The sequence below is a fragment of the Emys orbicularis genome, chromosome 2, assembly GCF_028017835.1.
Source record: "Emys orbicularis isolate rEmyOrb1 chromosome 2, rEmyOrb1.hap1, whole genome shotgun sequence".
Taxonomy (NCBI): Eukaryota; Metazoa; Chordata; order Testudines; family Emydidae; genus Emys; species Emys orbicularis.
Window position 1 is genome coordinate 77682521 of NC_088684.1, and position 21561 is coordinate 77704081.

General features: G+C 44.6%; 1 protein-coding gene across 1 annotated transcript in view; it reads right to left on the reverse strand.

Moving 5' to 3' along the window:
- LOC135875061 (desmoglein-2-like) overlaps positions 1-21347 on the reverse strand; it is a 50678-nt gene extending 29331 nt beyond the window's left edge. The window contains exon 1 of the mRNA XM_065400043.1: positions 21303-21347. Within this exon, the coding sequence (XP_065256115.1) occupies positions 21303-21347 (45 nt within the window). The remainder of the gene's footprint in view (positions 1-21302) is intronic.
- Positions 21348-21561: the final 214 nt, after the last annotated feature.

Here is a 21561-nt window from a genome sequence, read left to right on the forward strand (position 1 = left end):
TCCCTGCATTACATTGTGATAATCCCAGAAAGTCAGACTGCCTAAACAGGCCAGCATCTTTGCTTTCCTTCTGAAGGCTATGAACAGTATAATTGCCCACAGTTACAAGTCACCACACAACTCTTTCTAAGCAAACACATTTATTCTTAAAAGGAAAGCATTGATGAGAAAACATCTTAAAAACAATAAAGAAACTACATACATGCTAAAAAGCTTAAATTAATGGAGATATCCCATCTCCTAGAACTGGAAGGGACCTTGAAAGGTCATCGAGTCCAGCCCCCTGCCTTCACTAGCAGGACCAAGTACTGATTTTGCTCCAGATCCCTAAGTGGCCCCCTCAAGGATTGAACTCACAACCCTGGGTTTAGCAGGCCAATGCTCAAACCACTGAGCAATCCCTCCCCCTATTCCTACCCTTATCAGAGGTCACCCCATCTCAAACTTCAGGCTGTGGTAGATGTCAGTTCTCCAAAACCCACAACTGGGTTTTGCCTGTGAGAACATAAGAACAGCCATACTGGGTCAGACCAAAGGTCCATCTAGCTCAGCATCTGTCTTCCAACAGTGGCCAATGCCAAGTGCTTCAGAGGGAATGAACAGAACAGGTAATCATCAAGTGATCCATCCCCTGTCGCCCACTCCCAGCTTCTGGCAAACAGAGGATAGGGAAACCATCCCCGCCCATCCTGGCTAAGAGCCATTGATGGACCTTGTGACACTGCACCCCATATTCTTCATAGTGGTATTAATATGATATATATCATAATTATGATGTATTTTATACAAGATAAGGCACATGAAGTGTCATCTGAAAGGTTATGGTTTGCTGAATATGATTATCCTATTTGTATGCATGTATCATTTTTGTATGTGAAGTTAGGAATATTGACTAGGTATCTGTATTATGAACGTGTTTATACTAGGGAATGCCCACTAGACAAAAGGCTCTCAGTCTAGATGGCTGGCTGGGAAGAGCCCATTCAAGTTAATGAACCATTAGGGAGAACAATGGGCCTTAGAAGAAGCTTATCTACCACCTGGGGGCCTTCCTGAGGATGCTGCAGACAACCTCCAAGTAATGGGTGCTATGATACTACAGGGACATGTGACTAGGTCACCTTGTGCTGGACTCCATCTTGGGATATCAGTATTTTTCCACTGGCTGGCGTGGGAACCAAGCTTTAAAACAAAGGGTTTCCATCCTATGCGAAAGCTATATAAGGCAGGGGAGTGACATCATCATGGGTCTTCACTAACTCTCCCCCCAAAGCAACAGAGGGTCCTGTGGCACCTTTAAGACTAACAGAAGTATTGGGAGCATAAGCTTTCGTGGGTAAGAACCTCACTTCTACAGATTCAGACTAACACGGCTACCCCTCTGATACTCTCCACCCAAAGACACTCCTGGAAACACCTGAGGAACAAAGACTGAACTGGGGGGGAAGCGCTGGACCCAGGCTAAAAGGATTTTTAGCCTGTGAATGGAACACCTTGGGGATTCCAAGCTGTAAGCAAGTGCAGCTTGCCCCTTAAGAATCTGCAGCCTGCTTGTATCATCAATTAGGGTGAAGGTTTGCTATTCATATCCGATCTGTAGTAGATTACGCTTAGATTGTGTTTTTGTTTATTTGCTAGGTAATCTGCTTTGATCTGTTTGCTATTACTTAAAATCTATCTTTTGTAGTTAATACACTTGTTTTTCCTTTGTTTAAAACCAGTGTGTGTGAGTCATAACTCAGGGTAGAAAGCAGTTATGTATTCCTCTCCACATTGAGGGAGGGGGCAAATTTAATTAGCTTACCCTGTACAGTTCCCTGTGCAACACAAGACAGTATAATTTTGGGTTTACACTCCAGAGGGGGTGAGTGCCTGAGGAGCTGGGAAGTTCCCTGGCTGGAGCCTTCCCATTGCAGGGCTGGTCACAGCATCTGCATGTAACTGCAACTGGGTGTGTCCCTAGCTATACGTTTGTCACAGCAGTACAATGTAAAGGGAGCCCAGGCTGGTGGGTCGGGGGGGCTCAGTGGTACCCCAGTTCCACGTGGCACCCCGGGGGGAACCCGTCACAGTACACATGTATCATATTTGTATCCAAAGTTATGAATATTGACTATGTATCTTTTCCACATGTCGCTATTCCTGTGAATATTAGGCAAAATGCTCTCAGTCTAGATGGTTGGCTGGGAAGGGCCCATTTAGGTTAATGAGCCATTAGGAAGAAATAATAGGCGGTAGGAGAAGCTTAGCTCCCACCTGGTGTGCCTTCCTGTGAACACTCCAAACAGCCCATGGGGGATGGCTGCTGTGACTCTACAGGGACACATGACCAGGTCACCTGGTGCTTGGACTCCATTTTTCCACTGACTGGCATGGGAACCAAGCTTTAAAACAAAGGGTTCCCACCATATGCAAAAGCTATACAGAGCAAGGGAGTGACATCATCTGGGTTCTTCATTGACTCCCCACCCAAGACGACTCCTGGAAACACCTGAGGAACAAAGACTGAACTGGGGGGAAGTGCTGGACCCGGGCTAAAAGGATTTTTAGCCTGTGAATGGAACACCCTGGGGATTTCAAGCTGTAAGCAAGTACAGCTTGCCCCTTAAGAATCTGCATCATGCCAACTCTTTGGTTATGAATAGCATATTCTCACCCTATCTATTTAGTACATTAAGCTTAGTTTGCCTTTTTTATTTGCTAGGTAATCTACTTTGATCTGTTTTCTATCCCTTATAATCACTTAATATCTTTGTAGTTAATAACTTGTTTTTGCATTATCTAAACCAGTGTGGGGGAAATCATAACTGGGAGGCAGAAAGCTTGTTGCATATGCCTCTCCACATTGAGGGAGGGGGCGAATTTTATAAGCTTAGGCTGTACAGTTCCCTGTGCAGCGCAAGACGGTATAATTTTGGGTTCATACTCCAGAGGCGGTAAGTGCCTGAGGATCAGGGAGGTACTCTAGCTGGAGCCCTCCTATGCAGGGGCTGGTCAGAGCATCTGCATGTAACTACAGCTGGGTGTATGCCTACCTGTATGTATGCTGCTGAAAGTGCAGGCTGGAAGACTTTGTAGCTTGTCACAGCAGTACAGTGTTAAATGTAGCCCAGGCTAGTGGGTCAGGGGGCTCAGTGGTAAACCCAGTTCCAGGTGGCACCCCAGGGGAAACCAGTCACAGACCTCTCCTCCATGAATTTATTGAGTTCTTTTTTGAACTCTGTTATAGTCTTGGCCTTCACATTGTCCTCTGGCAAGTTCATAACTGTCTCAGATTTAGAATGAGAACCCAGGCCAGGAAGTTCATCTGTTCTTTACACAGCTTGAGCCTTTGATCTTGTCTCTGGAAACAGGTAATCAGCAGACTCACTCCTCAGGGTGAAGCTTCAAAAGACTGCATTTTTGCATTACCAGAGGTGGGGGAAATTTGCATTAATCTCTTCCTAGGTATTTCTCAAGAAATTCACTTCACACTTATTGTCCCAACGTCCATTATTATCTGGCACATTTTCAAAATTCCTTTGAACTCCCAGGCCTTATATCACAACTTCCGGGTTACAAACAATCCTGGCCCAAAATAACACAAACTTTGCACTTAATACAATAAGATTTTTCAAGGATATTTGCAGGAAACTACTATAGCTGTCACAGTTTACCCAAAGATCAAGTTTACCTAAAAGACATGGAAAGATCAACGATGTCCACACATATTCTTCCCTTTCAATTATTCAACAGATTCTAGGGTCTTAAGTATCTCTGAAATTATGTTTTTCCAATAGTGATATAATGTAGTTTCTCTTCTGGTTTTAAATCCACCTTACATACTTGTCTACATAGACATAATGTATTTCAAGTGGGTGTAGGGTGTTATTTAAGAGCTATTGTACTGTAACTCCTCGCTTAACGTTGTAGTTATGTTCCTGAAAAATGCTACTTTAAGCGAAATGATGTTAAGCAAATCCAATTTCCCCATAAGAATTAATGTAAATAGGTGGGGTTAGGTTCCAGGGAAAATTTTTTTACCAGACCAAAAGACTATACACACACACACACCCAGTATAAGTTTTAAACAAACAATTTAATACTGTACACAGCAATGGTGATTGTGAAGCTTGGTTGAGGTTGTGAAGTCAGAGGGTGGGATATTTCCCAGGGAATGCCTTACAGCTAAATGATGAACTAGCACTCAGCTGAGCCCTCAAGGGTTAACACATCGTTGTTAATGTAGCCTCACACTCTACAAGGCAGCAGAAATGGAGGGAGGGAAGACAGCATGGCAGACAGAGACACATACCGTGTGAGAGAGAGAGAGAGATGCACATTGTCCCTTTAAGTACACTGACTCCACTCTAAGTACACTGCCTTTTTAAGTAGATCAGCAAGTTGAGACAGCAGCTGCTGCCAGCAAGCTCCCTCCATTCTGAGCCCTGTTGTGTATCCCCCCCCCGCTCTGTGGAGAGAGGGGGCAGGAGCGGGGAGCAGGAGCAGAGGGAGGGGGACACCCTGACATTAGCCCCCCTCCCCAACCACCGCCACCTCCCACACAACAAGCAGAAGGCTCCCGGGAGCAGTTCCAAGGCAGAGGGCAGGAGCAGCACATGGCAGTGGGGTGAGGGACAGCTGAACTGCCCGGCAATTGATAGCCTGCTGGGCAGCTGCCACACAGGGAACTTAGGGGAAAGGGGAGCTGATAGGGGGGCTGCCGGTCCACCCTGATTACAAGCCCCCCACCAGCTAGATCCAACAGGCTGCTCTTCCTGCAAGCAGTGGACAAAGCAGGCGGCTGCCAAACAACATTATAAGGGATGATTGCGCAACTTTAAACGAGCATGTGCTCTAATTGATCAGCAACAAAACAACGTTAACCGGGATGACTAAGTGAGGAGTTACTGAAGGGAATGGAGCTACACTGTTTTACCAGCTGTGGATGTGGCCCCTCATGTTTAAACTGACACTTTAGAGAACCTTTTTCTTCCATTTCTGAAGACAGCTGAGTATTTTTCTGGTGTTAATAGATTAAGTCAAAAAGACCACTGATCTTATGATGTTCACCTGACCCTTTTTTCCAGATTTATCTCACTGTCCCAAAGGTTTTGACATCAAAAGTCCTCAAAAGGTGCAACAATATTAGATATTTGGAAATTAAGGGCAAAGGAGTTAAATTGTTGGAGACAGTGAGATTCTTTAGATTTTGGAACCTGAAAATTTGAGGTTTTTTTAAGAGGGCGATTAGAGTAGTTTAACTCTTTTCCTCTAGCCCCCTAGATTTGGCACCCTGGAATAATTTTTGGCTTTGTTAGTACCCATGACATGACAATCTCAGGCATGATTTCAGATTCAAGTCATTCAGTGAGTAGTTCTTTGTCTTCTCTTCAACTGGGATCTAGACTGTGACTGAGCTCTGCAAGTTCATTTCTCCTCTGATTCAGAATTAGTTGCTCTCGGTTTCTCTACAACTGTCATAACTATAAAGGGAAGGGTAACAGCTCTCCTGTGTACAGTACTATAAAATCCCTCCTGGCCAGAGACTCCAAAATCCTTTTACCTGTAAAGGGTTAAGAAGCTCGGGTAACCTGGCTGACACCTGACCCCAAGGACCAATAAGGGGACAAGATACTTTCAAATCTTGGGGGGGGGGGGGGAAGGCTTTGGTGTGCTCTTTGTTTAAGGTTGTTGTTCGCTCTTGGGACTGAGAGGGACCAGACATCAATCCAGGTTCTCCCCATCTTTCTAAACAAGTCTCTCATATTTCAAACTTGTAAGTAAAAAGCCAGGCAAAGCGTCTTAGTTTTACTTTGTTTTCTCAACTTGTAAATGTACCTTTTACTAGAGTGTTTATCTTTGTTTGCTGTACTTTGAACCTAAGACAGAGGGGGGTCCTCTGAGCTCTTTAAGTTTGATTACCCTGTAAAGTTATTTTCCATACTGATTTTACAGAGATGATTTTTACCTTTTTCTTTAATTAAAAGCCTTCTTTTTAAGAACCTGATTGATTTCTCCTTGTTTTAAGGTCCAAGGAGTTTGGATCTGTATTCACCAGGGAATTGGTGAGAAGTTTCTAAAAGCTTCCCAGGGAAGGGAATGGTGGCAGCGGACCAGAACTAAGCTGGTAGTTAAGCTTAGAAGTCCTCATGCAGGCCCCCACACTTGTACCCTAAAGTTCAAAGTGGGGATACAGCCTTGACATGGTGGCACAGCAGTGGAGATAGTTTTAAACCCAAAAGCCAGTAAGATTTTTTTTTTTCCTTCTAGCTGCTTGGAAAGCAGAGCTGAAGGTAGATGCATATCTTATCTCTCCTTGCCTGAAGGCAGAGGTGTTAAGTTTTTTTTAACAAGAGCCTTTGTTAAGAGAAGGGTTCAAAGTGAGCAAACTTTGACTGGTAAAGGCAATTTACAAGCTGAATTTTTTTTTTCTTTTTACATCCTCGTGAGTAGCTAGTTAGAAAGTCTCTGTTAACTCAGCAGCAGCCAGAGCTGAGTACATCCCAGTTTCAGTCAACTGCAGAGGGGTGTGGCCCAGCACAGGAAAGCAGGAAAATGACTACCAGTGAAGCAGCTAACAAACTAGAACTGGCCAGACTAGAAGCAGAAGAAAATGAAAGAAAACATCAGAGACTGCTTCAAATTAAAAAACTCGAGAAAGAAGCCAAAGAGGAGGCCCATGAAAGAGAAGAGAAAGCCAAAGAGGAGGCCCACAAGAGAGAGATGGAGCTGGAAAAAGCCAAAGAGGAGGCGAGAGAAAAAGAAAGGAAGCATGAACTGGAAGTAGCAAGGGCTAAGCAGGATGCATCAGACCATCCTAGCAACTCCTCTCCAGGTACCACTTCCCATCCCAGGAAATTCCCCACCTACAAGGCAGGCGATGATACTGAGGCCTTCTTAGAAAATTTTGAAAGGGCCTGCCTTGGATACAGCATCACTCCAACCCAGTACATGGTAGAGCTGAGGCCACAGCTCAGTGGACCCTTAGCAGAGGTGGCGGCTGAAATGCCTAAGGAACACATGAACAGTTATGAACTTTTTAAAAACAAGACCAGAATCAGAATGGGGCTAACACCTGAGCATGCCCGTCGGCGGTTCAGAGCCCTAAGGTGGAAACCCGATGTGTCATTTACCCGACATGCCTACCACACTGGGAAAAATTGGGATGCCTGGATATCAGGAGCAAATGTTAAATCTACGGAAGAGTTGCCCTTCCTAATGCAAATGGAGCAGTTTTTAGAGGGTGTTCCTGAGGAAATAGAAAGGTACATCCTAGATGGGAAGCCCAAAACTGTAACCGAGGCGGGGGAGATTGGAACCAAATGGGTGGAGGTGACAGAAAAGAAAAAAGCTAGTAGCAGTTGGAGCGAATATCAGAAGGGGCAAGCCGAAACAAAACCTTATCACCGGGGACAACCCAAGGCCCCACCCACATCCCAAGGGAAACCCCAGACGCCTTCTCACCCCACCACACCAGTCTCCATCAACCAACATCGCCCCGGTGATACCATAGCAGGGCGATGTTTTAAATGTAATGAACTGGGACATATAAAGGCTCACTGCCCCAAGAACCCCAACCGATTACAGTTCATTACACCACAATCACACCAAAGATCCCCAGACCCAGATGCCTCTCTCATACCCTCAGAGCGAAGGGAAACCTTGAGAGTGGGCGGAAAGAAGGTTATCGCTTGGAGGGACACTGGGGCACAAGTGTCAACTATCCACCAATCCCTAGTGGACCCCAAACTCATCAACCCGGAGGCTACAGTGACAATTCAACCCTTCGTGTCACAGTCTGTAACCTTGCCTACAGCCAAGTTGCATGTCCAGTACAAGGGCTGGTCAGGAATGTGGACTTTTGCAGTCTATGACAATTATCCCATCCCCATGCTGCTGGGGGAAGACTTGGCCAACCATGTGAAGCTAGCCAAGAGGGTGGGAATAGTCACCCGCAGCCAGGCTAAGCAAGCTTTCACCCCCATTCCTGTTCCTGAGCCGTCCACCAGGGCCCCGTCTGTGTTACCGGAGACCCAAACACAGGTGGTGGAACCGGATCCCCTGCCAACGACTGCAACAGCCATAGTGGATCCAATCCAAGAGACCCAGCCAAAGCCAGTCCCAGAACCGGAACTGGCAACGCAACCAGCACCAGAACCATTGCCAGCACTGAGTCCAGCGCTTGCAAACCCGTCTACAACTCCAATGCCAGAGGGCACCAGCGAGCCTGAACTGGTGGAAGCAGCAGATAACCCTACCCAAGAGGCTCAGCCAGAGCCTGAAATACCACATAGTGCACCAGCGGACAGCGGTTCACAGTCAATGGAAACAGCCCCGGCACCTGCATCGCTTCCAGAGGGACCAAGCCCCAGTCCACAGTCCAAGGAGGAACTGATGTCTCCAGCATCAAGGGAACAGTTCCAGGCCGAGCAGGAAGCAGATGACAGCCTTCAGAAAGCTTGGGCGGCGGCACGGAGCACCCCACCGCCTCTCAGCTCTTCTAACCGATCCCGGTTTGTTGTAGAACAAGGACTTTTATACAAGGAGACTCTTTCTGGTGGGCACCAGGAAGACTGGCATCCTCAAAGACAGTTGGTAGTTCCCACTAAGTATCGGGTAAAGCTCTTGAGCTTAGCCCATGATCATCCCAGTGGCCATTCTGGGGTAAACAGAACCAAAGACCGGTTGGGGAAGTCCTTCCACTGGGAGGGAATGGGCAAGGACGTTGCTAATTATGTCCGGTCTTGTGAGGTGTGCCAACGAGTGGGAAAGCCCCAAGACCAGGTTAAAGCCCCTCTCCAGCCACTACCCATAATTGAGGTCCCATTTCAGCGAGTAGCTGTGGATATTCTGGGTCCTTTCCCAAAGAAGACACCCAGAGGAAAGCAGTACGTACTGACTTTCATGGATTTTGCTACCCGATGGCCGGAAGCTGTACCCTTAAGCAACACCAGGGCTAAAAGTGTGTGCCAGGCATTAGCAGACAGTTTTGCCAGGGTAGGGTGGCCCTCCGACATCCTTGCAGATTCGGGAACTAATTTCCTGGCAGGGACCATGAAAAACCTGTGGGAAGCTCATGGGGTGAATCACTTGGTTGCCACCCCTCATCACCATCAAACCAATGGTCTGGTGGAGAGGTTTAATGGAACTTTGGGGGCCATGATACGTAAATTCGAAAATGAACACTCCAATGATTGGGACCTAGTGTTGCAGCAGTTGCTTTTTGCCTACAGGGCTGTACCACATCCCAGTTTAGGGTTTTCACCATTTGAACTTGTGTATGGCCGTGAGGTTAAGGGGCCATTACAGTTGGTGAAGCAGCAATGGGAGGGGTTTACGCCTTCTCCAGGAACTAACATTCTAGACTTTGTAAGCAACCTACAAAGCACCCTCCGACACTCTTTAGCCCTTGCTAAAGAAAACCTAAAGGATGCTCAGGAAGAGCAAAAGGCCTGGTATGATAAACATTCCAGAGAACGGTCCTTCAAAGTAGGAGACCAAGTCATGGTCTTAAAGGCGCTCCAGGCCCATAAAATGGAAGCGTCGTGGGAAGGACCATTCACGGTCCAGGAGCGCCTAGGAGCTGTTAACTATCTCATAGCCTCCCCCACCTCCAACATAAAGCCTAAGGTATACCATGTTAATTCTCTTAAGCCCTTTTATTCCAGAGAATTAAACATTTGCCAGTTTACAGCCCAGGAAACAGATGACGCGGAGTGGCCTGAAGGTGTCTACTACGAAGGAAAAAGGAATGGTGGCGTGGAAGAGATGAACCTCTCCACGACCCTTGGACATCTGCAGCGACAGCAGATCAAGGAGCTGTGCACAAGCTTTGCACCGATTTTCTCAGCCACTCCAGGACAGACCGAACGGGCATACCACTCCATTGACACAGGTAATGCTCACCCAATTAGAACCCCACCCTACCGGGAGTCACCTCATGCCCAAACTGCTATACAAAGGGAGATCCAGGACATGCTACAGATGGGTATAATCCGCCCCTCTAACAGTGCATGGGCATCTCCAGTGGTTCTAGTTCCCAAACCAGATGGAGAAATACGCTTTTGCGTGGACTACCGTAAGCTAAATGCTGTAACTCGTCCTGACAACTATCCAATGCCACGCACCGATGAGCTATTGGAGAAATTGGGACATGCCCAATTCATCTCTACTTTAGACTTAACCAAGGGGTACTGGCAAGTACCACTAGATGAACCCGCTAAGGAAAGGTCAGCTTTGTCACCCAGGCAGGGGGTATGAATTCAATGTACTCCCTTTCGGGTTGCGAAATGCACCCGCCACCTTCCAAAGACTTGTAGATGGTCTCCTAGCGGGATTGGGAGAATCTGCAGTTGCCTACCTCGATAATGTGGCCATTTTTTCTGATTCATGGACAGAACACCTGGAGCACCTGGAAAAAGTCTTCGAGCGCGTCCGACAGGCAGGACTAACTGTTAAGGCTAAAAAGTGTCAAATAGGCTAAAACAGAGTGACGTACCTGGGGCACCAGGTGGGTCAAGGAACTATAAATCCCCTACAGGCCAAAGTGGATGCTATCCAAAAGTGGCCGGTTCCAAAGTCAAAGAAACAGGTCCAATCCTTCTTAGGCTTGGTCGGATATTATAGGCGATTTGTACCACACTACAGCCAAATCACCGCCCCACTGACAGACCTAACCAGAAAGAAACAGCCAAATGCAGTTCAGTGGACTGATGAGAGTCAAAAGGCCTTTAACCAGCTTAAGGCAACACTCATGTCTGACCCTGTGCTAAGGGCCCCAGACTTTGACAAACCGTTCCTAGTAACCACAGATGCTTCCGAGCGAGGCGTGGGAGCAGTTTTAATGCAGGAAGGACCGGATCAAGAATTCCATCCTGTCGTGTTTCTCAGCAAGAAACTGTCTGAGAGGGAAAGCCACTGGTCAATCAGCGAAAAGGAATGCTACGCCATTGTGTACGCGCTGGAAAAGCTACGCCCATATGTTTGGGGACGGCGTTTCCAACTACAAACAGACCATGCTGCGCTGCAGTGGCTTCATACTGCCAAGGGAAATAACAAAAAACTTCTTCGGTGGAGTTTAGCTCTCCAAGATTTTGATTTTGAAATACAACACATTTCGGGAGCTTCTAACAAAGTGGCTGATGCACTCTCCCGGGAAAGTTTCCCAGAGTTAACTGGTTAACAATTGTTCTTGGAATGAAACATATTGTTCGTTTTTATATAATCAGTAGTATGTCTAAAGGTACATGTGTCTTATTAACTCTGTTTTCTCCAGGAAAAAAATCACAGCCAGTGTGGAACCGGACGTCCAACACTATCTGTGATTTGGGGGGCGTGTCATAACTATAAAGGGAAGGGTAACAGCTCTCCTGTGTACAGTACTATAAAATCCCTCCTGGCCAGAGACTCCAAAATCCTTTTACCTGTAAAGGGTTAAGAAGCTCGGGTAACCTGGCTGACACCTGACCCCAAGGACCAATAAGGGGACAAGATACTTTCAAATCTTGCGGGGGGGGGGGGAAGGCTTTGGTGTGCTCTTTGTTTAAGGTTGTTGTTCGCTCTTGGGACTGAGAGGGACCAGACATCAATCCAGGTTCTTCCCATCTTTCTAAACAAGTCTCTCATATTTCAAACTTGTAAGTAAAAAGCCAGGCAAAGCGTCTTAGTTTTACTTTGTTTTCTCAACTTGTAAATGTACCTTTTACTAGAGTGTTTATCTTTGTTTGCTGTACTTTGAACCTAAGACAGAGGGGGGTCCTCTGAGCTCTTTAAGTTTGATTACCCTGTAAAGTTATTTTCCATACTGATTTTACAGAGATGATTTTTACCTTTTTCTTTAATTAAAAGCCTTCTTTTTAAGAACCTGATTGATTTCTCCTTGTTTTAAGGTGCAAGGGGGTTTGGATCTGTATTCACCAGGAGTTGGTGAAAGGAAGGAGGGGGGGGAAGGGTCAAATTCTCCTTGTTTTAAGGTCCAAGGGGGTTTGGATCTGTATTCACCAGGAGTTGGTGAGAAGTTTCTAAAAGCTTCCCAGGGAAGGGAATGGTGGCAGCGGACCAGAACTAAGCTGGTAGTTAAGCTTAGAAGTCCTCATGCAGGCCCCCACACTTGTACCCTAAAGTTCAAAGTGGGGATACAGCCTTGACAACAACTATTCTTTCAACTTCTGTAGGAGGCTTTATTTCTTTCCCCACACTATTTAGTGGGTGCTATCGGGAGATTGGACTGAATGTTGTCTCAGGTTGAGAACCAAACATCTGTTCCTGAAGAGGGCTTTTCTGGCATATGTATCCTGAAGGATAATTCTGCCAGTGAAATCTGGTTTAATTTGTGCTAACTGGAACTGGATGCAGAAACATAAATTGGGTATAAATTCAGGGTGGCCACCCCAAGAAAGAACCTGAAGTCTGATATCGGGAGAGGCACAACAACCAATGCATTTACTAAAGGGTAACAGAAGATGCAATTGCAATACCTGGACAGTGACAAAAATGCTGGCAGGACCTACAGAGAGAGCTGAACATCTCCCTACGCTTTAAAACCCCACAAAAAACTTTAAATACAGGAACAAAAGACTGGAAGTGAATAAAAGTTGGGAACTATGCAGCTGAGTCAGGAGATGGCATTCTCTCCCATGATTGGGAGGCAGTGCCCATAGCACTAGAGTAGCCCACAAAGGCCTGCTGTAACTCACCCTACATATCGTCTAGCATATCCAACCATCTTGTGGACACATTGGCTATGTTACTACCCTCCCAACTAATCCCCTACTGCAAGGGAGAGATTGATGTGGAGCCTCAGCTCTGTGACAGGGATGAAGATGCAGAGTTCCCCTTTGTGTAACTTCCTTGCTCCCTGGTCACGACACACAGCAGACACATAGCATTCTGGTTATGTAGAGGGCTGCTGATTGGAGCCATAAGGCCCTGATCTGGTTATTCTGAAGTCTTTCCAATGTGTTCAATGGGAGCTTGATCAGCAACCCAAGACAATGTTTAGTAGAGCGAAACCTTTTACCCCCTCTGCTAATTTCAGTTTAGTTTGCAAAGAAAAGAATCTGCTGCAGCACAAATGAGCATGCAGCCCATAGAAGTCACACTTCACTGACAGACTATGAAACATACAAACAAACTTGATGGATGAAATCCTAGCCTCAGTGAAGTCAATGGGAGTTTTTCCCACGAGTTTCAGTAAGGTCACAATTTCACCCAATGAGTAGAAAATGTACACTTGGAAGGATACATGGGTAGGCTGTTACAAAGTAAAATTAAATGCATGCCTCAATCATGACTGTATTTTCTTTTATTAAAAATGCATACAAAGCCTCCAAAAAATCTGTCTCATATGTTTAGATTGTAAACTTTTTAAGTTAGAAACTGTATTTTTACTTTATGTATGCAGAATGCCTAGCACCATGGGATCTTGATCTTCAACTGGAGCCTTTAGACTACCTCCAGTACAAATAGCATCCATTATCAAAAGCCATATCACTGGCTTTTTGTCAAGGAAGTAGTTTGAAGGGAAGAATATGACTGCTTTACGGGGGAGAACCTGGTCCCATTGATCTCAATGGCAAAATTCCTATTGAGTTTTATCAAACTAAGATTTAGTCCTATATGCTTTCCTAAAATAATTAAATTAATCTAGAATTCCAGCATTTCTAAAACTTAGATATTTCATATTTGCTTTGTGTTACAAGTATCACTGAGAAAAAAATTAAGCTTGTGACATAATGAAGTTAAGTCTCATTGTGATTAGAGACCTTTCCAAACACAAAAATTCTTTCTTATGTGTCCAAATTTTTGACTATAATGCTAAACACATACACATGTTCTTAACTTTGTGCATGGAGGGCTTGCTTTCACTGGGCTTGGGCTCAGGATCAGAGTCAAAGGGACTATTTAGCCATAAAAAGATATGCATATGCATAAGTGTTTACAGGATTTTACTTAGTGCTGTGAAATCTGTGCTCCATGTGTCAGCGTACTGGATGGTGCCAAGAGGGGGCTGTAAAAATCCTTTGATAAAGAGATTATCCAAGAACTAAAATGAGAAATTTAACCTTCTTCTTGTCCATTGCATAACAAACAGAAAAATAAAAAGTGGATCCAAAAGATTTTTTTCAAGGAGGCTTGAGGTCCACATATAAGATTTTGCAGACATTTCCAGATCAGCTAGCCATCTGCTGATGCTTTCATCCTAGCACGACAACTAATAACGAAATTGACAAATATAACTTAGGGCAGTGATTCTCAAACTTTTGTAGTGGTGACCCCTTTCACACAGCAAGCCTCTGAGTGCGACCTCCCCTTATAAATTAAAAACACTTTTTAATATATTTAACACCATTATAAATACTGGCGGCAAAGCGGGGTTTGGAGTGGAGGCTGACAGCTTGCGACCCCCCCACATAATAACCTCATGACCCCCTGAGGGATCCTGACCCCCAGTTTGAGAACCCTTGACTTGGGGCCAGTGCCAGGCCTTCTAAAATCTACACCCGCCCCCAAAGGGCTGAATGAGAACTCCTCAGGTTGAGGGCATCTCCTACACCCTGTAGACAGAGTCTCTGCATTGGCTATAATGGGAATGAACGAGAGAGGTGAGCTTGCAGTGTTCCAGTAGCCCCAGTACCCTGCAAAACTGATACAAAGGGGCTGCAGCCACATGGAATAGCTGCCACATCAGCAGCAGATCATCCACACTGTGTTCTTCATGTGATTTTTTCCTCCCTAACTGCTCTATATTCTATTTCCATAGAGCCTGAATGCTTGGGCTTTGTGCAAGTAAAGTGAAACTCAACCCAAGTATATAACCATAGCTTTGCCTCAGATGTCTTATTTTTTTAAAGTTTGGCCTTTATGTTTTTGGAATGGGGGAAAGGGTTGAGAATATCCCCACCACAGGATTTTTTTTAAATCAATACATTTTAAAGATTAAGTAAAAATTAAAAAAAAAAAAAAAAAAAAAAAAAAGGTCAATGTGCTAAGTTCTCATACCAATGAGCACAGATTGTTTTAAAACTGCATTTAAGTCAATGTGAAGTTTATATTTACCCACGTGTGTGTGTGTAAGGATGGATTCTGAGAATTGCTACATACTCAGTTTCCACTGTAACCAGTAGAAGAGTTGAAGCCACTTGCTACCTAGGTGAATCAAGCCAATAATGATTAAGAATCTTAACTCATTTATGTATTTCTTCATTAATAAACCTTTTAAAGCATACACCTTTTCATTTTTGTTACTATTTTAAATGTTTCGGTGAGGTTTTCTGAGTGTAGAGAGCGTTTCAGTTCTCCCTGTGAATCTGATGGTTTACACAAGCCCCTTTTTGGCATCGTTGGGTGACAGAGATCACAACCTCTGTTACCTTCGAGTAGGTGCATACATTGTTATGCGATCCTGACCCAGGGCTGATCTGCACTAGAAAATTAGACCGACCCAACTACATTGCTCAGAGGTGTGAAAAATCCACAACCCTGAGCGATATAGTAAAGCTGACCTATGTCCCCATATAGATACGCTAGGTCAACAAAAGAACTCTTTTGTCAACCTAGCTACTGCTTCTCGGGAGGTGGATTACCTATGCTGATGCGAGAACCCTCCTATTGGCGTAGGTAATGCTCATATTGTAGATATATAGACTACAATATAGACACTGCGCTTCAAATGTAGATAAGCCTTCAGCCTCCCTGGTAGTCAGACTTCACGTTCTATCTCTGAGGTGCTCCACCTGGCACTGTCTTGAATTTGTCACCACACCCAATTCCAGTCATTACAAATTAGATCAGGTTTTATTGGCAGCATAGAGGAAAAAAAGACAAAAGAAAATCAAAGCTGGTTAAACAAATATTTTTATTAAATTAGAATTAAAATCAAATCTGGCAGGTCACTACAAAAAATGCCCCTATGGGTAGGTCTATACTGCATCTGGGAGCGAGCCTCCCAGCCCACGTCCACAGACTCGTACTAGCAGGGCTTCAGCTAACATGCTAAAAATAGCTGTTTAGACATTGCGGCTTGGACTAGAGCTTGGGCTCTGAAGACTGGGTGGGGGAGGCCTTCAGAACCCAAGCCACAACGTCAAAGGGTCATCTACTCAGCTATTTCTAGCACACTAGCGAGAGCTCCACTAGCATGAGTCTGCGGACATGCAGGGTATATATACCCTAAGTGGCCAAGACTTAGTTACAGGCTACTGTTTAAGGAAACTGACATTACCTAAAAGCACTTTCCGTTGTGGTCTCCCTGCGCTTAGCACCATGGCCAGTGTATCCATGGATCCATTGTCTCTCTCAAGCCCCAGCATGTTTGAAGAAAAATGCGTATCCACCCCAAGGAAGTGTCTGTTCCAGGATGGATCTTTGTTTTACAGGAAACAATCCTCCACAGACACCATTTGCCTATTTCACAATCACAAACAGAAAAGTGTTGTTTCAAGTAACACTAATATTAAGCCAACTTTTATCAAAAATAAATGAAACCAGATTCTATATTTGAAATTCATCTCCAGAACTCTCAATATTCTTTTATTGTTACAATTACAATTTTTAATCAACATACTGACCATTCTAAGCCCCAATCCTGAAGTTTGTTCTATACAAATGGAGTTCTATGCCTGTGGGCATCTACATGGGTTCAGGAGGTCTGCCTGCATGAAGCCCGATGCTGGATTAGAGCCCTAGTTTGTAATTTATTATTCACAATATTACTTTGAATGACATACAATCATTACCATTCAGACTATTAGATACTGTAGCAGAATTCAAAGAAAACGGCAACATGTCATATTATAGGTAGTGATAATACGAAATATCTTGCTAGAAATCTAGCCAAATACATTGCACATTCTTGTTTGCTAATGTGGACATTATCTATCATATCAGATTAAAATACCTGTGTTATTTCCATTGAGTTAGTGATACAACAATATTTTAATGTAGGACTCCCACAAAATTTCCCTGTGATTAACTCTATTTCCCAGCAGTGCAGGACTGAAGAAACTATTAATTTCCATTTAAACAATATCACTTTCTCAGAACCGCACTCAAGTAAGAGGGCAACATCTATGGTAGGAGTAATTTTGCTGTAACTAAAGACAAGGTGAATGAACTTCATTAAAAGGTAGGGAACTCAACCAAAGAATCTCGTCCATTTGGTAGCAAACTTTTAACAAAGACCCCCAGGGGCTCCTCCAGAGAATCACAGCTTTGAGTTCACAAATGAACTAGTCACTCTGATTTCAGGTGAACTGTCATGGTTCATTTATATTAACATATATTTAAAAAGTATATTCTGAAATTTGACAGGCCAGCGTAACTACCGTTCATGCCAATGGAGTTATGCGCAGTGAGAGAACAAGTTCTATAAAGGATGCGTATTATGGAAGCTACGGAATCTTAAACTGTATGACAATTTGCTTCCTTAAACTTTTTGCATCTTCACTGAACAAGTTTATTTATAAATCAGTGACACTGCATGGATGCACTGAGAACAGAACCTGGCCATTGGTTTTCCCCGTGGAGGTTGCAACCTACCAGGGAAATCACAAATAGGTGTCAAGAGGGAAATTACCCCGCTCTTACCCAGATTTTTAATTGGGAGGTGAGAGGAGTCCTGTGTCGATTTTGACTAGATTGGAGGCTCAGGGCAGGGTGTGCCCTGATAGGGAACCTTTGCAAACCATTGTATTATAAAATGTCTGAAGTGTATAAATTATCAAGAGAGGGCACATGGTTCTTTTAAAGCAATGGATTGCAGTAAAATAGAAACAAAACACCAGATAGTTAAATATGCCAAGTGGGATTGACATCTTTTCATTTAAAGAGCCGAAAGCACAGATTTGATCTGATTGACTGCTATTTCGTTGTTTTTTTGTTTGTTTTTTATTTGTAGAAACTTTTAAAGGGCTGTTGATTTAATATTGGTACTTCCTTTGTTAGTGAAGAGTGATGTTTCTAAATAGGTATTGACTTCTGAATTTCTGTTTTCACATCAATGTATTGCTTTGCATTAAAGGCTTTCAGAGGATTAGGAAAACTGTATACATCACAAGGTAGAGCGTAAAGATTTTTCAGTAGTAAAAAAATGTAATGTACTGCTCTGATTTCACATAAGCATCTAAAATTAAAATCATAGTACACAGGTCTCTTCAGTGTTAATTTAAGATTTCTTTAACAGAAGCATATTTTCTAGGGAAACCCCTGAAGGCCTTTCACTTAAACGACTCAGAAGCTCAGAATTATTTTCTGGGGAATTGCTAACAGAAAAATTACCTATTCAGGAGGATGAGAATGAGTACACTCCACCCTTGTAACAAAGCCCTCTATTTAAACACCGTGAGTCAGAGTGTGATCTCATTTACTGTATGTCTGGAGCTGAAAGTGTGATTTATAGCTTGGGTGGAAATACGCACACTAGCTTTGATCCAGCTAGTACACTTAAAACAGAAGTGTGGCCATAGCAGTGTAGGTGACTAGCTACCCTGAGTACAATCCTGCATGGAACCCTAGGTACTTACTTGTGCGGTTAGCCCATCTCTTCGCCCACACCTCTCTGCATCTACACTTCTAGTTTTAGCATGCTAGCTCAATCAAAGCTAGTGTGCATAAATCTACCTGAGCTGGAAATTACACCTCTAGCTCGAGTGTAGAGATACACTTACACTGGTGTGAATACAGACTAACTCCTCCAAAGTTACTTGGGTGGAAGTGCCAATATACTTAAGTGTGGTGAAGTTACTCCCCATTCACACTGATGTTTGTAAGATCAGAATCTAGCCTCAACTTTCGACATACAAAGGGCCAGCTAGGTGCAGCCCTTTATTGGGGATGAGATGATGCAGAGCAAACCAGAGCAAGCTCTATGCCGTATAAGTGGAATGTTCTCTTTGCTACATTCTTATGTGGGTTTAGAGAACTCCTCTCCCTGCTGCATAGCTAGCACACTCTGCTGACTAGTGTGTGAAGCCTTGGCTCTGCTTACACTCCACTACCCATATCACTCTACAACTGGGAAAAACTTGGGGAAATCCATCAGGCTGCGTGATGCTTTTCTATGGGTTTGGGGAGAAAACACTGCCCTCCTGACAGGATGCTGTTGGAAAAATCCCCACAAGGATTTCTTTGCAAATAGTTTCCTCTCATGGCTTTCATCACAGAAGGGGACAACCTAGTCACCATGTTTTATTCCCATTACAAGTCACTGTGACAGGAACTAATATTATTAAAGAGACAGCATGGGGCCATTTTTAAAATCTGTAAAAACTATCTTTTTGCCCTGCAAAGTTATAACAAACAAAAACAAAACAAAAGGCGGGGAAGGAAAGAGCTCATATTTGCTTCCTTGGGATGTATGAAGAAAGCCTGAAAGTTTGCCACACCAAATGTTTTTCACATTGGAGAGTCACATCTTGTCATCCTGTTTTTTTGTAAACACACAAAACAAACCCCTCTGTGGATACCTGGATGTCTCTTACAATCATGACATCACAGGTATCAAGGAAGTGAAACCTGAACAAATGTTTTGGGAACATAATTTAGCCACTCCTTAAAATTCTTATTTTTGTTTAGTCCTCACTGACTCAGATGAGAGACAAAATGTCGAAAGAAAAGAAAAAGATTTCTTTGTTACAGATTCAACACACCAGCCCCTTCCACTAAGCGCCAAGTTTTCCAAAGATACCTTCAGCAAACACAGGGAAGAGAAGAGATCACATTCCTGATATTTCTAAGGTAGAGGACATGTAGAATTTAAATATATATTATTGTTTCTAAACCTTTCAATGCCTTCTTGATACATAATAAATTTTAAAATAATATTATAAAATGACCCTGATCTTCCACTCTGACTTGCTCAGATGGACCACTAGGAAAAAAGGTGCTTTTTTCAATCGAGCTAGCTTTATTTGATGGAATATCCCATCTGACACTAATGTAGGCACCGTTTAATACCATTAGCTTGATTTTAACAAGTTGGGTTATAGCTAGGGTGACCAGATAGCAAGTGTAAAAAATCAGGATGGGGAGGGGGGGGGGCTATAGGCACCTATATAAGAAAAAGTCCCCAAAATCGGGACATCTGGTCACCCTAGTTATAGCCTATGGCTTGAGCGAACAACTGAGAAAAGGCACCTTTTTCCTAGTCTAGCAAAGGCCAATGGTCTTTTCCTGCAGGATCAGGAATAATGGTAAAACTAGTGAAAACTTCAAACCAGTTAAAATTTGTAAGTTCCCCCATTGAAACTCGTACTACAGTGAGTAAAACATTTTCCAACAAAGGTGACTTTTAAGTTGACGGTATCCCTATAGTTTGCTGTTACTGTCTGAAGTTTAGGAAACTATAAATGGAGTGGGTCAAAAAAATTTCATCTGAACAGTTTTCCATTTGAAAATGGAGATTTCAGTGGAAGCGAAATCTTCTATGGGAATCTGTCAATTTCATCAAAACTTTCAATGGAAGGCAGGCAGTCAGGCCAGTTGACCCAGTTCCGCACCTGATGGGCTGCGCAGTCCCATGACATTGTTTGAAATTTTGACTTTTCATCCCAATTCAGGATTATTTTCGAAAATCCTTCTTCCCCAGCCCCCAAGCTTCCCCTCCCCAAGAGGTTCCATAGGATGGAAATTATGTTTCCAACCAGCTCTGACTATAAACAGCCAGCAAAACCACTGAAAAGTAGATTAGCTTATTAAAAGAGATTAAAAAAACTAAGCTATTAATAACGTCAGTAAAAGGAGTTCTTTGTTTGGAAAGTTTTGTTTAACTTAGCAGTATCCCTTCAAGATAGGTGAAAACAAAACCACCAGGACTGGCAAGGTTACGGAAGCCTCACTGGGTTAAGAGTCCTGTCCAAACACTGAAGGCAGAGCAGCCAGGGTGAGGTGTACGCGACTGGTGGGAATGGTCACATTTAACAGCTGGAAGACGGAGTAAAATAACCGCTCCGGCCAACCAGGCACATTCCTAGACGCACCCCAGGCAGCTCGGCAACTAGGTTTGTTTCAACCCAGTTCAGCACCCGTGCAAACCCGCCAGGAACGAAGTGCTGAGAACGCCCCACACGCAGCGGGGCTCACGCCCGGCTGTTCCCAGCCCACCATTCCCACCGCTGCTGGCGGAAGGCAGGAACAGCCCGCCGGGGCGAGGTGCGGCTGCGGGCCGGGCGTGGCGGGAGGGAAGCGGTTCAAGTCCAGCTCGGCCCCGTGCAATCCTGCAAGGCTCTTATCGCACGGGAGCTACACTTCCCTCTGCCCCCGCCGAGCCGCTCCGGCAGCAGGCTCCCGCTCCGCCTCCCCGCCAACGCCGCCCCGGGACTCACCGTGACAAGCAGCAGCGCCGCCAGCCCTCCCGGGACCCGCGCCATGGCCGAGTCGCTCGCCCGCTTTCCCCCGGCGCCCGCTGCCCGGCTGTCCTGTGCCCAAAGCAGCCGCCCCCCGGGCGAGACTCAGTCCGGGGCGGGATTCCTTCCCCCGTCAGCTGCGGCAGCCGAGACACTGGGGCCGCGGTGTGCGGAGGGGCTGGGGAGGGAGGCAGCCCGGAGGGGTGGAGTGTGCCGCGCCGGGAGGCTGGCCTGATAT